This window comes from Nesoenas mayeri (genome assembly GCF_963082525.1).
Source record: "Nesoenas mayeri genome assembly, chromosome: 5".
Lineage (NCBI taxonomy): Eukaryota > Metazoa > Chordata > Aves > Columbiformes > Columbidae > Nesoenas > Nesoenas mayeri.
In genome coordinates this window covers 11662482-11681303 of record NC_137548.1, presented here as the reverse complement: position 1 = coordinate 11681303, position 18822 = coordinate 11662482, and the positions used below count along the sequence as shown (strand labels likewise).

Below are 18822 nucleotides of genomic sequence, written 5' to 3'. Positions count from 1 at the left end.
CCTGAATAGATCCTGCGGCCTCCTCACTATGCTTCAGCCATAAGGAAACAGTCAGATACATAATTTAAAAACTAATTAATCGGGCCAGTGACTCGATGAAAAGACAACTCTAACACAAACCGAGGGCACAAAATTTCAACACTGTATTCCCCCAAAAGGACTTCCATTGCTCCTGAACATGCATTTCCGTGCAGAGACAGACACCTTTCTTTTGGCATTCAGGTACGGAGCTTCAAAGTATCTTTCGATTTATGTAAAACACCCATGTGAACAACGTGAATTTACCAGGAGACTAAAGCAAGTGTCAGCGGTATACTGTTTTCACATGTCAAGACAGACAACTATGAACTTTAAAACCTCCCTCTTCTGCTTTATTGACAGGTAAATTGTTCAAAAATGTTCTCACAATTCAATAATTACAAAGACTTAGACTTACATTAAAAAAGTAAAAACCAGAAAACCCCCAAAGCAGTAGTGTCCAGCTCTAACTGAGCCCCTTTATCAAGAATCTGAGAAAAAGAGCAAGTACTGTCGAACACTTAACGTAACAGGATTAAATGTTGACTAGAACACTCAGTTTAAACTAAAGATAAGTGCACGTCCTATACAGTGTTTCAGAAAAGAACATTAGCCACTGGTATATCATTAGCCCATTTAAACCAAATTTTAAATAAGTGACATCCAACTGTCATAAAATTGGCACAGAAGGCACACTAGTGTGACAATGACAAACTGGATATGCCAGCCACTGAATTAATTACAAGCTTTTAATGAAACATGGTCACAAATCTTTGATTACTAAATGTATAATACATGGAAGCATGAGATTAAATATACACGCAAAACATCACCACTGCACGTGGGCCATAGCAAAATATACAGGAGTGTGTTGTGCATTTTTCTACATGATCAATACTTGATTAATAATCATGGGGTCTTCATGCAGGTGAGGATACAATTAATGAGAAAAGCAGCACCCCCAGTTACACATCCTTCACGTTCCACTTTGGTAACCAGTAAAACAGATTGATGCTTTAGTGTGATATAGTCCCTTAGGTCAAGCAGACTTTGAGGGCAACACGTCCATGAGAAGGCTTGCTAGCTAAACAATGTAGTGTGTCCTTACACCAAAAACCCAGGAGAAACAACTTCTCAGAAGGAGATAGGCAGGAACTAGGAGTAAAATTCTTTTCACAGCAGTAATTACCAAGATTTTAAAAGCCCTGACTAATGACTGACTGATGAGGACTAAAAAGCAGGGTACGGGTAAAAGATAACCGGTAGTAGTCCTATGTACAAGACTAAAAAGTTGGTAGAAAGATAGAAATACAGTTATGTAGCTGTATATGTAATGGCTAAATGAATTAAAAGGCCACAAAACCATAACCAACTTTTATTTGACTTCCTGGTGATTCTATTGATGTTGGAAACAACCTACAGCTTCCTAGCATTCTCCTTAAGATTTAGGAAACAGTTATGGGAAAAAAGGGAAAAGTGTATTCATTTGAGGATGTAACTAGACCCGCTCGCATTTCCTATTTAGAGGTCCAAATTGTGTCTAAAAGGATTTCCTGCTAATGAGACATTACATCATTCTATAGAAAAATAATATTCCCGATATTGTAGCAACATTATCAGTATCTGTATTTCTTTTTCAGCATAAGAATAAGACTATTTACTGGTGGCCTTAAATGCTCCTATGCAATAAAACTGTGTCACAGCTGTGCAGAAAGGAATCAACCGTAACTGAGCAGTGAACAATTCTGCATAAAAAGCTCAAACGCTATTTAGTAAAGAATTTTCTTCATTTCAATAGTTTGTATCTACAATCTGGATATATAATTATTCTTGTACAACACTAGAGATTCAGTGTCAGTCTTGGCACTAGCATCTGAGACAGCCTTGCCCTGCTTGAGCGCTCCGCAGAGCAGTGGATGATCGAAGCCAGAATGGTGCGAGCGGCAGCATTACGCGTCACAGGTTGACTGGTCCAGTCCATCTAGTGTAAGCTGATTCCTATGAGGAGAGTTGGGACTCGGGGGACCACTTGGATTTGAGCTGTTGGATGGAGTAGAGTGTTTGGTGGAGTCTGAATCAGGCTGTTAACGAGAAACAATAAACAAAAAAAATTGCTTACTTAAAATCAATTCTTTACACTCAAAAGCTCTCATAGGCACACAAAAATCAGAGTGAGCAACACATATGAAGCAGTGTGTATTAGATTCATTTCGTAGCTAAACATTCATGCAAATACTTCCAGTATCATCAATAGGCTGTGGTGCAGTCCTGAAGGTGAGCTGATGCAACAGGAATGATGGTAAAGTACGTGGAAATTGCTACATCTCAGGCTCCTCTCCCTTAGCTGCTGCAAAGCTTTCCTGATGGAATGCATCTATCTGTCCACTGTTGTTCTGCATTTACCAGCCTGCGTTTTTTAAGCAATTTTTATAGCTCGGGAGTAGATTTATCTGCCCATATAAAGATGTAAACAATTACAGTCATAGCATCTTTAGTCTGGTGAGAAGGAAGGAAACAGGCACACAAACTGTTTACAAAATAGCAACAGCTTCAAGCGTGTGAAGTGCCTGACAAAAAAGAGTGAAGGTTGCCAAGTATCAGGCTGGAGATCTGGAAACAGAATTTACTTACTGCAGACGCCCTACGTCAATATCTAGTAAAGACAGTCTATCCACAGTTATTTCCCCAGCGTTAGGTTGGCTGTTGGATATTTGCCTTGACAGACTGGTCTCGCTTCAACAGGATGGCTGGCAAGTTTCCCACTGTTTTGGTGAGTTACTGCACACATTCCCAGCTAATGAAATACAGCACAGGAAAAACTGGTACCATCGCAGCAAGTTATTTTCAAGAAAGGGACTATGTATTTAGGAAACAGAACAAAAGGTAGCATCCTTCAAGAATGCTGTTCACACGGTTTTGCATGGCTCAAACAATAAGAAGATAACCTGTAACAAGATTATCCTAACAGGATCCAGTTCAGGCTGCGATAAAGCCAAAAGACATGGGAAAAATAGTATAAAGCCAAAAGGTGGTATTAAAGCCTCCTTTTTCAAGTTTCAAACTACTATTTTTTAAATTTCAGAAGCTACAAGAAATTGTAAGGTCTACCTAAAAAGAAAACATTGTAAAAACATTAGAATCCACCACTACTTGTGCCTACAAACAGCAATTATCATTAGAGCATGGAATGTAATGGAGTTTGGGAAGGATGCGGCAGAATAACTAAGTCAACTGACATAGCCTGTCATCAGCACCTTCGAAAATCAAGACCATTTCAAAATGACCTGTTTTTAAAGAGCCCCATTTCCACATGCTTCCAATGGGTTATTCAAGGTGACAAAGGAAATCAGAGCATGGCTGTGATCAGAACACTGGACAAATACTTTGACTGCGGGTCTGTAGTTGGGTACCACAAAGCACTAATAAGATGCAAAGATCCTGATGCAGGAGTTTGCCTCCCAGCAATGATTCCTAACACCTTCCTTGCAGAGGCAGAGCTTGAGCAAAGCTTGGAAGAAGCTACACCCGTGATAAATCAAGGAAACAAAAGTCTTACATCTCCTCTCCTTAGATTCAGAGACACCAGTTTAGTACAGCCAGGACATCTTCCATTTGGTGGCTACTGGCACATACCTTAACTCTTGCTAAAAGCAGTTTTAAGTATTTTAAATTATGATTCCTTCTCAAGTTACAAGACAAAAAGTCTTCCTTAAGGCAGCACAGAAAATTATTTAACTAGTTGTATCATTATGCTATTCTATGCTAATAGCCCAGAGAACATTTTTAGGATCTTTGAGGACATTACGTCAATTAGTCAAATTTCCCTTGTCTACAAAGCTTAATCCAAGACATAATACTTCTTAAAATATCACCATAAAAATATCTTTTCACAGCTTTGCTTTTGTGCTGGCGTATCTAACTTGCAATCATATATTACAAGCTGGAGAAAACATTTGTGGAAGGAAACCTTCCATAGAGAACACAGTGTTTACGAAGTATTTCCTCAGAAATTTAATTTATTGGAAAAACAATCTATAGCAACAGGATATAATAAGTCTCCATTTAATAAAAAAAAAAGCTACTTTACCTCTTTGTCAAACTCCTGGTCAGGATCGGACATGCTTCGGGAAGGCACGGCTCCTCCCGCATCACTGCCGCCTGCAGAGAAGCAAGGAAAATAGGGAGGTTTACACCTCTTGTCAAAGCCCTAAATCATAGCTCAGAACTGACAAGCTTGCTTCCAGCCTTACTTGACGAGGGCCATGAGATATAGGTTTTGTTTCTCTGCTGCTGTCGTGCGAGGTTAGCTGTAGATGGACAGGGTTTTTCATCCTGTGCAGCAGGTAGGACACTCTGCAGTCGAAATGAAACACCTTTGTTAGCCAGTAACAAAAGCTATCCAACCAGGAGTTGTTACTCATGAAAACTTTACTGTGCTTTTGAAGATATTACAACCCAGTGTTGGTAGAAAAACTCTCAACTTACTTGACCACATCCACATATTTTCAGTAACAGACACAAACCCTGAGAAAGACAGAGAAAGAACTAAGCCCCACAGCAGCCACGGGAACCTGTCAGCCAGCAAACCCTCTCTCAAGGGGCAAGGACTGCACCAACAGCTCTGCTTTCCTTCCTCCTCCTGCGGAAAGGACAAACTCATCACCCTCACCTAGGCTGGTGGAGAAGGACAAGAGAAAGCCTGACTAGCAGCTGCAAAATGCAGGGTACAGAACACAAAAGTGTACCTTTGTGCCTTCCTCTCGTGGGTTTACCACTAAAATAGCTCACAAAATGCTGTATTTGTTAAATGCAAAATTAAAAAAAAATGATGCTACAAAGCACTGCAACTTACATGCATTTTAGTTACCTGCACAGCGTTAGTTTTTTTCCCCCTTGTTTTTGCTCTAGAATTGGCAAAGTGCCACAAGCACACCATTCCATCTCCTAACAGTTTGTAGCTACTCCTACCCTTGCTAGGGAGGCAGAGGAGGGGCAGGAAGAGGAAGAAAGCAGAGGGGAGCCTTGCAGTGAGGAATGGTCACTCTGGAGAAAGATTTCAGCAGAGTCAGGGCTCATGTCACAGACGTGCTCAAAGCCTGTTGGAGGTGATATCAGAGCAGAATGTTGAGAGGATGAAGGGGAAGGAAATTCGTTCTGTTATTTTAAGAAGACAAACAAGAAAAAGGAAGGAGGAGAGACTGATTATTTGGAAAACTACTAACAAGCTCCTGGCAGTGTTACCTATTTCTTTCAGTGTATCATTTATACGTCAGCTAGCAGTATTTCCTTGCACAGGATTTACAAGCATTGCACAATAGGAAGGTTCACCTTTCTCAAAATGATTAGAAGAAATTGCAGAGAGATAACACTTGAACCCTATACAGCTCATCTTCACAGTTTTTCTGAGCAAGAACAAATAGACATATAACCCCACCCTTTTAAATGTGTTTTACCAGTGGGAGGTCCATGAGAACCTGCATTCCATCTCCTGGTCCCATATGAGCCACGTGGTTGAAATTCGTTGGGTTAGAAATCATCTTTGACCTTAGCTCAGGGTCTCTAAGCATTTCCCTAAAAGAGAGTGATTTTTGCTATTAGCATTCCCAGGCTTTGCAAGTCACCATGGATATTAAGTTACATGCCACGATTAAATTCTTACCGCCTCTGCTGTAATCGCTCTTCCTCGGGAACCTTAAATACAAATCTTCTTTTGCTCCTAGTTCGAAGCATTTGCTTCTTGCTATTGTCAGATGTTTCCGGGACACTGAGGGCAGCTCCTGCTGTAATATCACAACACAATTTCACATACATAGGTACACGTTGACCCAGATGCACCCAATACAAGTTTCATCTCATGCAAAGGTAACGTTGCTTAAAATTACCCAGTTAGCTTCGTGTCATTTTCCTGTTTCTCCCCTTGCTCAGTACTCACCTGCAAACTTGTTCTTGAAATATATTAGTCTTGGCGGCTCACAGTTAAGAAGATTCAGCGTGCCGTCCGTGTTTAATGGTCTGATCTGTTTTGAGGAAGGAGGCAGAGAATTAACTGAAGCCTAGCATACACTGTGAAGAAACATCTCGTTTGGAATTAGCCCAATTAAGTTCTATATTCAAAGAAAATTACTTACCCTTCGCAGGCCGATGGTCTGGACCCATTCCATAGTGTTAACATCAAATACATCAACACCATACTCGCTATACACTGTTACGTATGAAGAATTGCAACCTGCATAGATTAAAAACAAACAGAAAACCCTAATGTGCTTTCAGTAGTCTGGAACTGACGTATATTTGAGCAAATTTCAATAGTTACAAATTTTCCACCATGTGCAAGATGCATTTTAAAACACTTCTTCCCAGCCCACTTTCAAACAGATATTCTTGTGATAATAGATTTGCTAACGACAACTGCCAGCATCATGGAAAGATTTAAATTTGACCCTTTCAGTATTTTTAAACTTCAAATTATGATTTCATGAAATTGCACAATGACATCTGAAGTTTTCAGATGCATACAGATTTGCTCCTTGGTGAGAACCAAGCAGCTAGCTTTTCTACAGATGCAGATTACTTCATTTCGGAAGCGGCAAACTAACTATACATCTGCTGTGTGAAGAGGAAAAGAGAGGGCCACCATCTGCGAGGTGGGTCATGAAGTCATGATGCGAATCTGTTCTCAATTTCCTTCCTCTTTTGCTAACAATTATCTAGCTTTAGATATTCATGTATGGGTTGCTTTCATCAGGTTAACAGAAAAATGTCACAAGGCTTAAAGCCCACAACTCGCCTTCTCTTTTCATTTTTTTTTTTCAAAAAAAGCATAAAAGGTATCAGCAGACAAGTTTATTTTAGGTCAAATGAAAAGCAGAGGTCCCTAGAGCTTCATATCAGCATGCTTCTGCTCATATAAAAACTGTGTCCTGATGTAAAGAGCAGTTACTAGAAATTTATGGGATTTAATAGAGAAAAGAGCTGCTTCAATAAACAAAAGGAAAATAACCCAGTAGGACACTAAACAAATCACAGAATCTTCTTAGAAGAACTGAAGCAACAGTTGTGGTGCTATTTTTTTAAACTTTTTCCCAGAAAGCCTTGGACAGGTCTCAGAAATACATATCCCAAAAGTGATTTTTGGTCAAGTATTTATTATATGGGGTCATGGTTGACTTGTATGTCCACATCAAGGGAGGCCACCACCAGCTGCTTCTGCTTGGCCTCTCCCAGCATGAGCGGGCTGAATCCCCCCGAGAGAAATTCTCCATTGTATCCTACAACCTGAGAGAACTATTTCCACTATGATGACCTCCTGATGGGACAGTTAAAAAGCCACCAACACCAGTGACAGCCACCAGGACTGAGGAGGGAGGAGAAGGCCAATGAAAAGAAAAGCAATGCAGTTTCCTTTGGTGGCAGACAAAGTTGCTCTTTCTACAAAAACAGGCCTAGGCCAACGCCACTCAGAGCTGCACATACTAGAATGCTATAGAATAGTTTACAGTAAGAACAGCTTCTAATAATAACAGACAAAACAATTAACTAGCATGCCTAGTTGCTAAAATGCAAAATAACTGTAAAGCTGATAAAGGAAAAGGAAATATTAGCTTTAGCTAATGGCATTTTAAAGTAAATTCACAACCACAGTACTTCCTTGGGCCTTTGCTTTAGACTTCTGTACAGAACTAGGTCAGAGTAAAGCAAGCAAACAATTTCAGTTCAAGACAATTAAAACTAAACAAACCGCTGTTAGGGCCCAGCCTGATCAAACCGACTGCTAGATCTACTATTTAAACAAAAAGCTATTTCTTGCTTTCAATCATTCAAAACACTTTAATTGCTATTTGAGCTCCAAACAGAAATCCTGGTTTTATCAGGAACTTGATCATTGACTACGGAATACCGAAAAATGTTCCACATGTGCTTCCATTCTAACTAGCTGATAAAACAATGTGCCTGAAAAGAGCAGAGCAGTTCAGTTGAAAAATTACCCTCTACCTGCCTATGTTACTATTGGAAATTCTTCCCCTAAAAATAAAACCGATAAGAGAGAAATTGCAACCACTTCTGCCAAAAGCAGTATTTTTACCTCTTATTTTGTTACCTCTATGAATCTTTAGAGTTGCAGTTACATTTCAACTTTCTATTGTAATTTGAGTCCAGGACCCAGAAGATGCCCTACAAACTGGACATTTACACTCTCTAGGGGAGCAAAAATCTTTACAGAATTTCACAGCCCAGTTGTCTTGCACTGTCCTGCCTCCAGGACTACTCTCCATAAAAAATATTTTCCATTCCATTACTTGTTCTTCTGCGTCCTGTAACAAGACAGAGCTTCTTTTCTTGCAGCATCCAGCATCTCAGCCCAGGAGATCACCAAGTCCAAAACTACCACCAGGAAGAATTGTGTATGCTGTTAACTCATCAAAACTTAAACTGTAGATATTGAAAGACAAACCGAAGCAAAATAGAATACAATGCTGATTATTTTTTAGACAAGTAAAGCAGCAACAGGGATATGGCAACAGAAAAACATATACATACTACAGGCAACAGGAGTTGCAGGCCACATTAGTTCCTGCATGCGTGACCTTCGACCTTGCGAATCGACGTATACTCCCATATGGCTGAAGCAAAGCAGGTATTCCTCATTACTGAGCTCCACAGCACAAAGGGCGTCAAAAGACTGCTGTGAGAGGAAGATAAGCGAGGGGTCATTAGGATTTACCAGGCTTATAGATTGTCCATCTCCCTGGATGGTCAACAGAGAGAACCCAGACTGGTAGCCAACACAGAGCTTGTCCTTGAACACTGCCATCCACTGCACAGTTCCTGGAGCCTGAATTTCACTGACTTTTTTGTGGAAAGGTTTAGTTCTGTGAATTTCATAGCAAAAAACCTGTCGTTTGACAGCCACAAACAAACAAGTCGCAGAATTCTTCTTTAGTGTTCCAGTTGTAATCAATTGGCAGCCTTTAGTTTCTGCAAGCTTAATGTCAAAGTTTCCTTCTGACCCATCCAGAGAGGCCCAGGGGTAAAGGTGAACGTGGTGGTTCCGACCGCAGATGAGGATGATGATTTTCTCTTTGGGAGCAAGCTCTATCTGGTACACCTTCTTGCAGTCAGCAGCTCGGACTATCACTGCGAAGGAAACAAGAACTGCCGTAAGTTACACAAGAAAACCATCAGGCCTGGAAACGTCGCAGCGTTAGACACCAATGTCTGAAAACAAATCTAAACACAGACATGTACCAGAGAGGAAAGAGCACTTACTACATACGTTCAGCGCTCCGTTATTAATTATCAGAACAAATAATGAAACAAAGCATTCCTGTAACTCTCTCTATGGATATAAAGTCTTGCTTCAGTGACATTTTGTAGGGAAAGGCTGCCTAACATCTGAGATAAATGGAGAATAGAAATTATATAATAATATCTCTACTATCTGTTTGCTGCAAGACGGTATATGTTCTGAAACTGGTCCCACCTTCAAAAAAACATCAGCATCTTCGGTAAATTATGGAGGAAGATCAAACTAGCAGAACGCAAAGAGAAGGAAACACAGAATATTTAATGCTGAGAACTGAGGATATAAAAGGCCGTACTGCTGGCAAATGTCTCAGCCAAACACAAAAGCAGTACATTAAGTGGATGTTAACCATCTATAGCGAAAAGCAAAAAATGCCGTGTGTGCTGGGGAAAGGGTAAGTAGGAATGGGCCTAAGCTGTAGGAAGAGAAGTTTCAGACAGGCACCAGGAAAAGCGTTCTCGCAGTGAAGACTACTTAGGTTACCTGTGGAAGCTGGGGAGTCTTCATTGTTGAAAGGTTTTTTTAAAACTGGGTTAGACTGAGACAGTTAATGGGGTCAGGTATAACGTGTTCTGCTCTGGGGAATGTGGGTGTATTGGCACTTTCAAGAAAGCAGTGAGTATTTATTTCATGGGGTACAAACAGAAGAGACAAAGCTACTCCAAACTAGGAAACATAATATATCATATGCATAAGCCAATTATATAAAAATATCACTTTCATTTTTTGTTAGCAGAATGCATTCAAAAGATTTGTGAATGATAATAAAAAAAGAAACATTAACTGGAAATTATATGCATTTTTTTCAGTAATAGTTGAGTAGCCTAGCCAAGTTAGCAAATCCTGTAAACCTATAAGAAATACTTCAGCTGTTTAGTGTTTTTGTGGCGTTTGCCCCGTCGCACAAAGAGACGATACGTCTGAAGAAATATCCCATGGAACAACCAGCTGTTGGAATTTTGCCACAAACAGATCCTTTTCCTTCCTTAGCTCCAGCCTACAGTTTAGTTTATTTGTCAAGAACTAAGTAACATTCTGACCAAAGATCTTTGGTATAAACAGCTGGCAGTTAATTAACACTGAATATTACAACTGCCATAAAATGAAAAAGACGGTATGATTTATAAAAATACTATTAACACACAAGAACTGGCCATAGAAAAATGTAAAACCTCTTTTAACTTAAAACCAAAATTGATAATTCATTTTCACATTTACGTATGATACAGTGATGCAGATAATTGTTCCTTTATGAAATGAACTTTTAAATTAAATGCATAATTTGCTTTTGTGCAAGAAGCTGTACTGGAATGTCTGGAATTACTTGCATCTAAAGTTATGTTTATATCTAAGTACTTAAAAAATAGTGACCACTGGAAGTTTACTCAAAGGAATGGAATTTATTGCTGCTAAAAGGAATTTCAAATATCTGCTGTGTCCATGTATAAAGCAGTTTCTCCTGGAACTGAGCACTGGTGTATTCTATGGAAGAGGAAGCGATAACATTTAACTGCTTTATTTTACATTGAAATGGAAGTTTTAGCATGACTGCAATTCAAATTTAAAATAGCCACAAACTAAATTGCATTGAAAAAGGAAATTAAAATTCTTCCTTCAAGTCTAAATTTACAGATTTAAAAAAAAAATTTAAATAACGATGACTAAAAACAGGCAAAGAGACATTTCAAGAGTGCCCTGGTAATTTTTCCAAAGTAGGAAAAGGGTCCCAGGCACCACTGACCTCAATATCCTCAACTCCCAGATAGTCAAAGATATCAGAAGAACAGAAGTTCAGAGGTTATAAACTGAATAAAACATCAGGCATTTTGTTAGAAACAATCCTATCAGATGGGTAAGGCTGTTACCTCTTATATCACAAGAAAGTATGGAATCAGTGTGTTGTCTAAACTTATTAGTGCCTTAGGAGTTATAAGAAAGTTATGAAAAGGCATGGATTTCATGAGCGTATGTTTGGCACTTTTGAAGTCAGAGAGAAAGAAAAAACTAATACTTCCTACGGTAACCTGAAAGAGGATAAATAGTAGCAGATAATTGTATTTCAAATCTGCATTGCTTCTTAGAAATCGATTATTTAACTTCTAGAAATTCAGTTTAACTCAGCTAGTTGTTTCATTTTTTTGTTTGTTTGTTAAGAGTATCTTATCTTGGAAGAAGATGGCAAAATTAGCCAGACTTGTTATTTGCGTTTCCATGGTTAAAACTGCATTTTGTACGGACTGACCCAAACCAATCCCCATGTTCATGTGCTAGTAATCCTTTCGGCCTCCACACTTTCCCTACCATACCGAGACACGTCTCCCATTGTTATTTGTATTTGTGCTCACTATAACAGGTCAAAAGGAAAGGCCTTAGCTGTGATGCCTAATAATTCAGTGATAGAAGAATTATGCCTGCCCTGCCCAGTGAATGCAGCACGCTTTGCTGTGGTACCTGCAGGATGCTCTGTGTGAATTTCTGGCAAGGGCATGAGAAGTCTTCAGAAAGAACAGGCTAAACTGATCCCACTCTTCCCAATGCAGAGGGCAGAGTGGATTAAGAAGAGAAAGGAAAAAGCAGGTTCAGGAGGAAGCGTGAGGTCGGGGAAATAATGAAAAGGGGCAAGCAAGGATTTTGCTTTGGCCACCGGTGGTCTGAAACAATGCGGGTGATTGTCAAATTTCTGGAAGAAACAGACAATGATACATGGTAGCTTTAATGGAAAGTCTATAAACTCTTGCGTTGCTTGTGCTGGCTGTCTAACTTGTAATTCATGGCAGTTTAAGTCCCTGATGGTGCAGTTTGGAGCAAGCCTGTTCCCATGTCAAGTTTTTCTCACTCAATTCAAGTGCTATTTAGTAAGTGCCTGATAATTCACTATGCATTAACTTCTGCTGTGTGTGCCGTGCGTGCTCTGTGTGCTGAAGCATTTTGCTGCCTGCTGTGGAAACACAGTTAAGGTGCAAACGTTTCAGAATATGCCCAGTAACCCATCCCTTTAATTTCGGCCAGTCAACTGAATGTAGTGATAATGACCAAATTAGTGCCCATATCTCACATTCACTTTTCCTTCTTATCAATTAACTGAGTGCTTAATACTTACTATACATGAAGGGCTGTTGTGTAACCTATATTATAACAGCAATAAAAGTTATGGAGCTCATTATTCTGTATGTAATTGCTGCATGCATTACGGTCTGACTCACCATCACGGGTCACCTCAATCACATACAGTCCTTCTTCTGAACCAATTGCTATTCTATCTCGATCTAAACCAAGAAGGAAATAAAAGGTTATTAATTCTGCTATACTTAATCTTATCTTTAAAACAGACTGTTTGAACAACTAGAAAAATTTCTGGACAAACAGATTATCAACAGAGAACCAATTTTGATTAAGTTCACACAGTCTGTCAAAACCATACTATATATCCTACTGCAAAAAAAACTGTTAAACAACTGAACAGTATTATTTACTCTGAGTAGATGAAGAAATTTGAGTATCAGTGCAAGATTAGCATTTCCCCATCCCCCCGTTATTAAATTCCTGTGAAGGAATTTAGCTGAGGAATTTATTTCAAGGTGTCAGTGCTCTCATTACAGAAGCCTATCTAAAAGTTCCAGCAACTCTCACACACTTTTAAGTTAAAAAAAACATACCTACAATAGCAGCAGCTAAACTTGCTTTAATAAGAGGCAGTGTACTGTCATAGGCTTCTTGGGGAATATGCACAACCTGGTTTTTCAGTCTGTTTTTGTGCAGGATAGATTGCAGCCCTTCTAGGATTCCAACCCACTTTCTCTTCTCATTCTCATTTTCTGTCAGGATCAGTAGAGAACAAGACTTCGAAGGCAAACCTAAGAGAGAGGCTGTCACCTTTTAAAAGACAGAGAAAAATAAATTAGTAAGAGAATAAAAGTCCTTTCGGTCAGTATTATATACTTCGCAAAGCTGTGAAAGCAAACTGTACTTTTTCATAACAATGTGATCATGTACCTGAGTGGTGTGTACGGAAGTAATACGGTCACAGTGCTTTGAAAAAATGCACAAGCCTCTGGTTTTGTTTAAAAATACTCAGTTTTCCTCAATCATTCTGAATCCTAAAATATGGGCAAGGAACACTACATTCCTTTCCTACAATAATCAATATAGGCCAGCAAAGGGCTCCTTCCTGCTCTGAACTGGAATTTCAGTAGCATTCCGTGATGTGTCCTGATCCCTCCCCCACCATCTTGTAATAACTTATTGAAAATGCCACACGTGCTTTCTGAGTCAGATGCATTTAAACTCAATGGCATTGCTACAATCAGGTCTAGATTTTGATTTTGCTACTTAATTTTCAAAATATTTGTCCGGGGGGAAAAGCACATCATATCTACATTCAAAGCTCTGGAGGAACATATTTTGAGACCTGCATTCTCCCGCTTCCCCAAGTTAAAAGAAAATTGCAATGGCTTCACTTAATTTTCAGGGAAATTGTCTCATATATCTCAAAGTAGAACATATTCTGAATGGAAAAATGACCCAGGAACTTTCTGTTGGCCAAAGTATGCACTTAGTAGTTCTGAATATTAGTGCTGTGGTCTGTCTGGAGAGGTTGTAGGAAACAAGAGATCATGGAATTTTGCTTTCAGCCACAAACAGGCCCCCAGCCAGTATCATCCCTCACAACAGACCCTTAGAATAACAACAGTTAAACAGAAAAAAGGAGCAAAGGTAGAAATGCGCAAAACTGAAGGCTATGACTATTCATACATGGAATAACACATCTTCAGCTTATGTGCCTTGATAAGAAAATCACCATAAAGATGGATGATGTGGTTACACAACATACACTTCCTGAAAGAGTGAATTAAGCAAGAATATTCATCTTAAAGAAAAAAAAATAACAACGACGAACCAAAACAAAACAACAGATCCAAAACCACACAACTGAAAGTAAGCTTTGAACAATAGGATGCCAAAGATAGACTCCAGAAGTAAGGCAAAAGTGAAGAGCAGTAGGAAACGAATGAAAAAGTTTGCAACTGTTCGTAGCTCACTATTATTCTGCATCAAGCTCTGCTCTAAACTGTAACTAAGCATTCATATTTTAAAGATGGATGGATGCATAATGGATAATATTTCTATATCCATAAACAAAACCAAACCAGACTTTAACTATGGTTTTCTCTTTGAGGTACCATGATGTATTACTCCTCAGTCTTTTGAAGGTGGCATCTTACATGCAGTCAAATGCAGGAAAAAAACAGGAGAAGTTGGTTATAATTTACCTAGCATAATCCATCATACCAAAATCCAGAATTTTCTATGAAACTCAAGGCTTCTTAACTCAAACTGCGAGGCAGTGGAAGGACTGCACTACAGATACTCTCATGCTATTATTAAAAATGCACTTAGATTGCAGTGTCTGGACGCCAGGACGGCCTGACACGCAGCTTTAAGGACTGGTTACCAAGGAGAGATGTTTGAGTTTGAGACATGTTCTTCCTCTTCTTGATTTCATGGGGGGAGGCGGGGTTAGAGCTGGGAATATTTTAGCGTCTGGCAGCATTCTGGTGTTGCTTTCTGTCGGTGGAAGATCCAAAACAAATGAAAATCTGTCTTTGGTGGGCCATCAATATCATTATGTGTTACATGAAATAATATACATGAAAGAAGGACCGCATTTTTACACAGATGATGAAAAGTAAGAGCTTTAACTGTTGCGTAGAAGCCACTCTATGTCATTATGTCAGCGGGATGCAAATCTAGAATTAAATGAAATGTAGAAAATAGACTGCCTTGCATCAGATATCACTGATTTCCAGTTTCAGGAATTCCTTCCTTTGAAGGACATAGAACTGTGAAAAGAGGTGGACTTTGTCAGCACCCTCTCTGGTCCCTGTCAGCAGGGTATCTAAATAGATTATATACCCCCACAGCAGGCTTCTAGTTAATTTATCAAATCTCTTTAGCATCTGGATCAAACCGTGGAGCCACTTGGTCATGTCTATCCAAACAAGTATTCTTACATGGGGATATCCGACAGAAGCTTTTTTCTTAGGTATCTTTTCAGTCCAAAACTGCAGGCAGAGATTATAGACGCAAGTCAAGCAGGCTAAACTGTATGGATGCCGTGTTCGTAAATGAATCAACCACCATTCTACATAGCTCGTTTTCTCTCCTTGGAAGCCCTTTCCCATAGTATTCCACATTCACTCATTTCAGAAGAGAGCGGACAGATGGGAATAAAACAAAACATTTAGAAACAAGAGAAAAATGAAAGAAAAAGTAGTAGTAAACTAAAGGATGAAAATCCACTGCAGAAAACATTTCTACAGAAAAAGCAGAAAAGCAAAGCCACAGCAGCATTCAAGCAGCCAAGACATTTCCTATATGTAGAACTCTGAAGGACCAAATGACTGGGATCACATGTGACTGTCAGCTCTTTGGCTTCTGTGTTCCACTGATTTGATTCTAAAAGACTGAGGATCAGGATGCTGAGAACAGTTTCTGTATTCAAATGCAAGGGATTATAGATATTGGCTACTAACATACTCTTCTCTGTATTTTAAAATTTCAAATTAAATATAATTCACATAACAACAGGAACTTCCTTGCTAGGTTTTAAAAACTAAATATAGCATTCAGATAGAACATATATCAAAGATAATATTAGAATTAAGCTAATTATTTTCTCTTTTTTTTTTTTCTTCTACTATACTTAAATACAAAGTTAAGGAAACTGAAACATCAGCTGTATGTTTTTATACAAGACAATACATGGCAAACTAGAATCGGTGAACACAACCCAGCTTCAGCCTACTCTGATGTTACAGCATCAGTTACTAAGCAAGAGTCCTCCAAAGCCAAGAAAGAAAGAACAGGACCTGGTAACACCAATCGAAGGGGAGATGAAAATATACCGAATTATAATCAAGAAAACAAAAATAAGCCAAACTTTATACACAAAGAAGCAGCAAGATAAGGATAACTTTGTTCTTTACAGTTCAGTTGTAAGAAAAGTATTATATTGTTGTTCTACACATTTCAGTATGCCTTGTAAATTCTTATACTTCTGCATAAATTAATAAACATTAAATATGGATAACATATTTCACTACCAACACAAACCCTGATATTCAACTTGTATTTTCTCTAAGAGTAAATTAGCAGCCATACCCTGAATATACAAGGGATGTCTTTGCGAGTTGCATGTATTACATCCGATGCCAGGACAGAGCTCACACAAAAATCTTCATCTCTAGTAAGAAAGAGAGCAAGAGAATCACAGACAGGCACATACTAACGTTAATCAGCAAAATCTAACCCATATCACAACTGTTTCGATAGGCTGCAATCTCCTAACACCGCACAGAGGCCACAAATGCCGTCACCGCTTTGTTATGCTCTAACCATCCTCGACTCAAACAACTCACAAGCTTTAGTTATGTCTCTACAGCATCCAGTACGTGTAACTCAGTCCATCTGAAGCTAAGTGGGGTGGCTTTCTGTAGTTTTGGTTTACCAATCACACCTATTCTACAATTAGCAGCAAGAATATTGCTCTTCCAGCCCAGCAGACACATTAGAAATGAATAATTCATACCTCAATGTGTAGCAAGAGAGGGGCCTTTGGAAAAAAAGAAAAATCACATAAAAAGCTCTTGGCAACATAATTATAGTCTGTGGGATTCAAATAAGGGTTTTCAAAACAGATAGATTTTATTCTCTATTACAGTAAAGTAAACAGACATCAGAATAACTTTTGCATTTCAGAGTGCTCAACCCCAGAGGGCTTGTCTACACAAGCCTTTTGAAACTGAATTTGACCAAGTTGATCACCATAATTGCCAATGTTAGTGTAAAGATGACATTAATGTCTGAAACTTGTCCATGCTAGAATTCATAGCTGTGGTGGTGAACGTCTATTAAAACATTGAAGAATCCTCAGAAGACAGACTCAAAGAGGCAGCTACAATAAGCAGATAAAGCATGGGACAGTTGGTATAATATCTGGCTGAGCTGCTCCAAGCAACGTATTGATGGGAATGTTGTTATCTGCAATACTCCCAATGCTTCTGCTCCCACTGCCAGCGTGTCAGAGAAAGCTGACACTGATGGCTCTCAGGAAATAAATGTGAGAACAGAGTACCAGTAATGGTGCAACCCCATGGTAGTGCTGTCTCGAAAAAATATAAACCAAGGTGCTTGTGAATGCAAGCTTTATGTTCAACAGAGACAGAAGGTGCTGTAACATCAAAAGGTATTATACTGTCTTGGTATTTCCATAAATCGAAATTAAAAAAAACCCAACCTTTTTGGTCACTCAGATCAATGTAAGTCTCAGATCTTTTGTAGACATTGTTTGGTGGTTCAAATGGTTCACCAAGAAAAAATGACTCCTGTGAAAAGGCAGGGTCAGAGCCACTTGCACTGTAAATTACTCAGTGCTTTTCCGCAGATTACTTCAGTTTTTCTACTGTTCCTGAAACTCCTGGTTAGGGGATGATCTGTGACTCAGTGTTCAGGTCAGAGTGCAGGGAGGCAAAAAACCAATCTACCAAAGTCTATTTGTTTTCCATGTGTGCGCATGGAATTCTAGGAAGGAGGATGCTAATACTGTAAATATTAGTGACTGTAGTACAAATGACTATAAAGTCACTAAAGTGACTTCTTGTTGAGCCAACTTGTTCAGCCTAAACTTAGCTGCAGTCTATATACAGAACACACAGGTCTTCTCAGAACAGAGCTCCCATGAGCTTCATGTTTCTTGTGTACTATAAATACATATTCCTGTTAGGAAAAAAATACAGAGGATTTCTACCCTGTCATAATAATACAAACCTGAGATCCAAGACTTGACTTGCAACAACTCCAGGCTGGGTGGATTTTCCTTCAGGCACATCATATAAGAACAGTTTACAGTCACAGACAACTGCGTAAGCCCTCTGCCACCCCTTCTTAACTCCTGTAGGCTTTGGGACCTGTGTAAAAATAACTGATTGCTTATTAAATGTAAGCACATGTAGTAGACACAGAAAGTCGAGACATTTAGAAAAGCATATACTCAGATCAATGGAATTAGAACACGTTCTACTTGCCCTTCAAAATGGAGTGAAAATGTCAAGTAATCAAGAAATAATTTTTCCCTTAAGTTCAACCATTCCCTGTTACAGTTTAATAAATATATTAGCTAGTATTAGGACAAACAACAGGGCTTGTATATTCCAGAAATGCCAAAATGGTAGGACAGTTCACTTTTTATATTATGCTTACATCAACGATAGAAATTGTTCCTTAAAGCATGCTTTTCCCCCCTTGCTGCTTATGAACACCATAGCTACTAATCCACTAACCTTTAGCTCTTGCAGTAAAACCAACCGTTTCTCCCACATCTAAAGCAACGAAGGTTAAATAAGTTACAGAGATAGCACAAAAAGCCTTAAGGCTTTAGCACAATTTAGAAGATTTGTTTAAACATACTTAGAGGTTCTAAGCTGCAAGGCTGTAAGTGAGGT

General features: G+C 39.0%; 1 protein-coding gene across 7 annotated transcripts in view; it reads right to left on the bottom strand.

The window, feature by feature from the left end:
• Positions 1–384: 384 nt before the first annotated feature.
• The window catches only part of CDC42BPB (CDC42 binding protein kinase beta), a 97472-nt gene continuing 79034 nt past the window's right edge, over positions 385–18822 (bottom strand). For 2 of the 7 annotated variants that reach the window (XM_080346193.1, XM_080346197.1), the window contains 13 exons: positions 18149–18288; positions 16484–16565; positions 12979–13195; positions 12526–12588; positions 8557–9153; positions 6147–6244; positions 5951–6035; positions 5678–5798; positions 5472–5589; positions 4504–4542; positions 4269–4371; positions 4106–4176; positions 385–2099 (listed from right to left, as the gene is read on the bottom strand). In XM_080346193.1, coding sequence (XP_080202319.1) covers positions 1968–2099; positions 4106–4176; positions 4269–4371; positions 4504–4542; positions 5472–5589; positions 5678–5798; positions 5951–6035; positions 6147–6244; positions 8557–9153; positions 12526–12588; positions 12979–13195; positions 16484–16565; positions 18149–18288 — 1866 coding nt within the window. In that variant the 3' untranslated portion in view covers positions 385–1967. Of the gene's footprint in view, positions 2100–4105; positions 4177–4268; positions 4372–4503; positions 4543–5471; positions 5590–5677; positions 5799–5950; positions 6036–6146; positions 6245–8556; positions 9154–12525; positions 12589–12978; positions 13196–16483; positions 16566–18148; positions 18289–18822 lie in introns of those variants that run through there. The other 5 variants (XM_080346196.1, XM_080346198.1, XM_080346194.1 and 2 more) reach the window with 4 other exon arrangements.